This window comes from Saprolegnia diclina (assembly GCF_000281045.1).
Source record: "Saprolegnia diclina VS20 unplaced genomic scaffold supercont1.70, whole genome shotgun sequence".
Lineage (NCBI taxonomy): Eukaryota > Oomycota > Saprolegniomycetes > Saprolegniales > Saprolegniaceae > Saprolegnia > Saprolegnia diclina.
Genome location: NW_008246137.1, coordinates 245,333 through 251,332, shown reverse-complemented (window position 1 = coordinate 251,332; position 6,000 = coordinate 245,333). Strand labels below are relative to the sequence as shown.

The 6,000-nt window shown below is 59.7% G+C and overlaps 1 protein-coding gene across 1 annotated transcript; it reads right to left on the bottom strand.

Annotated features, from left to right (window-relative positions):
- Nucleotides 1-33: 33 nt before the first annotated feature.
- SDRG_14350 (hypothetical protein) lies at nucleotides 34-5,495 on the bottom strand (the record flags this gene model as incomplete). The annotated part of the gene is made up of 1 exon (XM_008620473.1): nucleotides 34-5,495. The coding sequence occupies one exon, from the start codon at nucleotides 5,493-5,495 to the stop codon at nucleotides 168-170; it is 5,328 nt and encodes a 1,775-aa protein (XP_008618695.1). The 3' UTR covers nucleotides 34-167.
- Between the last annotated feature and the right edge of the window lie 505 nt (nucleotides 5,496-6,000).

Sequence of the window (6,000 nt, the reverse complement as noted above, 5' to 3'; positions counted from 1 at the left end):
TGGCCACGATCAGACGACAGACCTGACTCGTTGGCGCTTCGAACCTCGCTGCGCACATTGGCAATGAGCAGCTCGTGTCACATTGCCGTTATGGTCTACAGACGCGAACGCTAGACTAATCTTGCAAGTGGTCTACAAGAGGTGGATCAAGAAACGAAACACCCGGTTCAGGCGTCGGGGAGAGGAATGCCCCGTGCGAGCCGGGGGGGTACGGCAGTCGTATGCGTCGGCGGCGTCATTCGGTGCAATCGCCACGTCTTGATGTCGAATAGATACAGCACGCCCTGATAGCGCACACTGAGGAGACCGTTGAGGACAGCCGAAGCGCGGTCCATGTAATAGACGCCTTCGTGCATCCATGGACCGTGCTCAAAGAGGTACCGGGCACCGCCACTGAGTAGCAGCGACGGTCGCGCGTAGACTGTGGCCGGTCGCCGGCAGCCGAGTTTGACGAGCCAATAACACGCGCCGTTGCAGACAAAGACGGTCCCGATGAGCAAGAGGAGGCGTCGCCAGTCGCCGACGGCCACTTGGCCACTGGTACAGACCACTTGCCAGTCGAGCGACTCGATTTGACAGTCGCGGGCGACCGCAACGGTGGGTTCAATCGGAAGTAGAATCGTGATGCACGCAGACAGCAGCAAGACGAGCAGTGAGTTGTAGATCGTGTAGAGCATCGTGAGCTCTTGGGTAAAGACGATCGAAATGTCGTTGACAATACCGACAAGCCACGTGACTTCGTTGGCCGCGATCCCCGCCGAGTACCACGGCGCATTCTGGCTCAAGAACGCGCTGTTGTGTCCGTCGTAGTCGAGCTCGAGGCGCGACGTCGAGAGGAGGCAGAGTGCCGTGATGCTTCGAAGCGCAATAAACGGCCGACCGACCCACACAATACCGCCGACGCGCGAGAGCTCGAGCAAGTTGAGCCCCTCGACGTGCCCCCGGCTCACGACCGCGTACAGCGCCGTCGTCGCCGCAAGTGCAATCATGACGTACGTGACATATTGCACCGACCGGTGCGAGTAGAGTGCAAACACCGTTGGGAGCTGGGAGGCGTCGGTGGCTTGCACGCGCGGCCGCAGTCCATCGCCGATGAGCGTGATCGCGCTGGTGTCGCCAACGAACCGAACGACTTCGCGGTTCCCGAGCACCCAGTCGTAGAGGAGCACGTTGGCAAAAAACGCAAAGTCGAGGGACTCGAGGAGCGGCATATGGTAGATGCGCATCGGCGCCGATGCTTTCGGTCGGCCCACTTGAAGCAGCTCGATCTGCAGCGGGCTCAGCGCCTGCGTTAGCCGCGGCGCCCACGCTGTCTGCAGCACCGAGAGGTTGGCATGTGAGAGAAACGCCAGCGTGTTGCGGAGCATTGGCTCGCATGCATATGCTTGCGTGCGCATCTGAAGACAGACGTGCGAAATGTTGGTGATCGTCGCATACGCAGCAGCAAAGAGAAGGTGGTCTTGGCTCGGAATCGACGCTATCGTACGACCCGTGTTGGCACTGCACGAGCTCTCAAACGAGAAGAGCGGCTGGAGCCCACCAGTGATGTTGAGCGGCGACGTGTCTGGCACACAGAGGACCGAACCGCCGAGTACATAAAACGTCGGCTTTAGCCAGGCAAAGGGCACCGGATTGAGGTAGAGAGGGTGGGGCAGAGCTGCGTACGCCGCGCCATACGTTAGTCGGAGGCTGTGCACGATGGCCATGGCGGCCCCCGCCGCGCGCCGGAGGTCGACGGGCACAGGAACATACTGCATGTCGATCGATCCGAACGGGCCAAGAAAGGACTGGATGGCCGAGAGACCGGCTGAGAGCGGGCTGGCCAGGAGTCCGGTCTGCAGATACACGCTTGTCAACGACGCATTGAGTGATAGTGGGGTGTCGAGAACAAGGCTCTTGCCCCCGAGGTCGGTGCCGTTGTCAAGAACGCCGTTGAGATCGTTGGCAAGCCCCCAGTACATTTTGTACGAGGTCTGCTGGATGAAGCGAGTCGCGCCCGCGGTAGCTTGTAGTGTGAAAGGGTACGCGGCGCCGTAGGCATTCGCGATCGTATAGGCGTTGATGAGACCGATCGTCTTGAAGTTTTGCCACTGAAGTTCGTAATATGTGATGCTATGGCGTCGCCAGTAGTCAATTTCGTCGTCAATCGCAGCCCACGGCTCGCCTAGACGGGTCAAGAAGACGAGGCCGGCGGCCGACGACACGAGTGAGGTCGTGATGCTGATCTCGAAGGCTTCGCCCCAGTAGTTGACCCAGTCGGACCAAATAACGTTGCGCAAAAACGACTCCATGTACACGGCACCATTTGCGGCGTACGTTGCACAGCGTGCCTGCCGCGCCGCCGTGTGCGCGACCCCAAACGTCCGGTTAAAGTCGACGTAGCAGTAGCCGGTAAAGACCCACGGTATCTCGATCGCTGGCAGCGACCGCAGCGCCGGAATCGCGACGGCCACGTCTGTCAGCGCCGCGTAGTGCAGCATGGCACCGTCGTGGTCCGCAAACGAGATCGTCGACGCTAATGATGTGTTGAACGCCGCCGCGACGTTGAGCTCACTGAGTGGTCGGGTGGTATTCTCCGCACCGAGTGCCAGGGCCTCTAAAAGCCAAGTCGCCAAGAACGGGTGGTCCCCCCGCAGGTCAAACCCGACCCAGATCAGGTCGTTGGTCAGCGTCGACTCGGTGAGCCGGAGGTAGCTCAGACTCCCCGCGATCGCTATACCAATGTACGTCATGCCACCGAGGCTATAGACCCACCCGAGCCACCGTGGCCGGGGTAGAATCGGTGACAAATCCGGGATCGTCGACGTACTCGGGCCGTCGAGCTTGGAGGGACTGCGCACGCGCTGTTTCTGGCCGCGAACAATCGTCCAGAGCTTGATATCAAAGGTATACTGCCGACGCTTGTACGTGAGCCGGAGCAGCCCCGAGAAGAGACCGGCGATCGCGTCGAACGGCGCGTCATTCTCGTCGGGGGTTGCGAGAAACGCAAAGCCGGCACCAGAGAGCATGAGGCCGTGCACGCCGCGCGACGACCGTCGCAGAAGCTTGCGCCGGTGCCCATAGGCAGCCGCCACCACCGCGATTGGCACGACAAGGCCTTGGAGAAAAAAGAGCCAGAGCACGCGGGCAACGCTGCCGAGCTTGATATGGACGCTATTGCACGAGAGACTGTAGGCGAGACCAACACAGTCGTGTTTGAGGGCTGTCTCTACATAGAGTGGCGACACACTGTCCAAGGCCACGTACGCAACCCAGATGACACCCGAGCTCACATAGCCGGCGCTATGAATGCCCTTAGCGTTGAACGGAAGGAGGAGCTCTTGCAGCACATAGGTGATCCAAAGGGCTTCCCACGCCAGGAGCATGCTCTCAAAGGGTGAGCGCGACGGCAGGTGCAAAGCAGCCGCGCCATGCACAGACGAGACACCGATCGGGGCCGTACCCAGAAGGATGAGCGCCGAGGCGCCGCGAAGAAACAAAAGCGGACGCCCGAGCCACGTCGAGCCCGCGACTCGGTGAAAGTACGTCAAGTTGAGTCCGAGGAAGCGCAGTTTGGCCATGCACGCATACATGGTCGTGGCGAGAACGAGAAGACCAAGGAGCACCGACGAGTAGACAAGCAAGATGTAGATCGCCTTGGTCGCTCGGCTCAGCGTGGCCGTACTCGGCTCGGTCGAGCCCGCGTCGTACATGTCGGACATGAGTACCAAGGTGGCCGCATCGCCTTCAAACGCAACGACCTCGCGAACGCCACTGACCCAGTCAAAGAGCATCGCGTGACCGTAAAAGCGCCACGACGGCTCGAGAATTGGCAGCCACAAGAGTGCATACTCGACACCGTCAACGTCAGAAGCGTACTGCATGAGGCTCACGTTGAGCGCGGCGACAGCAGCCGATGTGTTGGTGACGAGCTGCGACCAGGAGCCAGAGACCGGGTACCGCTCCAAAAGTGCTATCGCAATGTCCATGTCGCTGGCGCAACTTGTGACGCCTTGAAGGTCACAGACGGTACTGCTAATGCTCGAAGTGTTGTTGCTGTTGCTGCCGTCGGTGGTGTTGCTACTGGCCGTGCTATGGATACCGTCCTGAGAGGCGAGGAGACCGAAGAGCAGCGCTTCGGGGGCAATGTTGATCGTGAGCGGTTGCTGGAGCTCGCACGTCGCGTCGGCCGTGAACGGCGCTTGTATATAGTCTCGCGCCAAGCCGCCAAGGCACAAGGGGTTGCCACCATAGTAGAGGTAGTCGTTGCCCAAAGCATCGCTTAGCCACGGCAGTGGCAGCGGCTGCAAGCTCATGGCGCGGAGGTTCTGAAACCCAACCGCAAACTGTGCGTTGGTTTGGAGCGCGTTGTGGAGCGCTGACGTGACGGCGGCGACGAGCGCAATGAGTACAGGAGGCGGCGGCAGCACCCACATGTCGACCGCGAGGAACGGGCCAAGGAACGTATGGCTGAGGCCGGTTTGGGCGACAAAGTTACCATAGTCGTCGGATAAGAAGAGCGCGCCTTCGAGGTCCGTCGTCATGTACGAGAAGCAGTAGTCGCTCGTAAAGTACATGGTCGTGTTGCGAATGAGACTCATGTTGCACGAGGTGCCGACCGTGTAGATGTCGTTGATGAAGAAAAAGTTGAGGTTCATGGTCGTCCACGGGCCTCTGCGCTTGGTCGACGACTTGAGTGTCACCGACTGCTCGATACTCAGCGCGTTCTCAATCACAAGCAGTTGGTCAAGGCCCGGGAGGTAGTACGTCTGCCACTGCAGCTCATAGTTTACGATACCATAGCTCGACCAAAATGCAATCTCTTCAACCACCGACGTGTTGGCCGCTGCTGTCGCTGCCATCCAGGTCCGCCCGTCGGCAGATGCTTGAAGCCCCCGCTCGATCGCGGGTGCAAACCCAGTGCCGGCGGCCAGCGCAATCGCGTTCCAGTCTTGGTTGCGCAAAACGGCTTCGAAATAGACAGCGCCATTCGTGATCATGGTCGCAGCGCATCGGCGCTGGCGCGCCTCTGTGTGGGCGAGCTCCCAGCGCCGGCCAAAGTCCACGTAGCAGTATTGCGTGGGCAGCCAAAGCGCTTCGGTGGCCGTCGCGTTGCGCAGATTGGGTATCACATATGCAATGGACGCCAGGTCGTGCGTCGACAGCCGCATGGCGTACGCCGGGTGCGCCAACGGCGTGAGCACCGCGCCGGTGTAGTCGCGGTGGATGGCCACGGACGCCACGTCGACGAGGGCGGGAAGGTCGGTTGTTGTCGAGAGCAAGTCATTGATGACGTCAATCAGCAGCACTTGGTAGCCGGTCGCGTTAAAGTATGGCCACCAAAGGTCGTTGCGAAAACTCGGCGTCAAGAGCCACATGTACCAAACGCTTCCTGCGAGGCCGAGCCAGATCCAGCAGAGACCGACGAGGGCGACGAGGACCTGGCGCCCAGAGCGCTTCTCGGCAACGAGACCTTTGGGCAATGCGCTGACGGTCGGTGCCACTGCGTTGATCATCGGGTTGACAAGTGGGCACAACCCCGTAGCAGTTTCGTAACGTAACGCCTTTAGAAAGGGCAACCTCATTGCGTTTGCCCCAGTTTGTCCCATCCATTGCTACGTATCCGGTGATCGACTTACTTGGCGTGATATAAATGGGGAAAAACCCGGTTTGTCCCAAAACGAGTGACTCGACATCATCGTGTGTTGAAGTTCCAGCCCTGCCGAGGCCACACGCTTCATGTTGTACTACGTAAATAAACGCGGCCATGCATGTTTGGGCAAGGACCTAAACACTGTCTATCGATCCTTGGTATGCATGCATCGAACGGTATACAGCTGTCCGCCACGACAGCTACCGGTAGTGTACCTGCATGAGCCCCCGTCGTGCGAGTCTTTACTCCCGTCGGGTACGTCAGTGTCGTTTGCTTGGTTGTATGCTATCAACCAGTGCATGATCCTATATATATGCGCTTGGACACACGCGAAAAGTGCGGTAAGCAACTGCTGCCTCGTGGAGCGA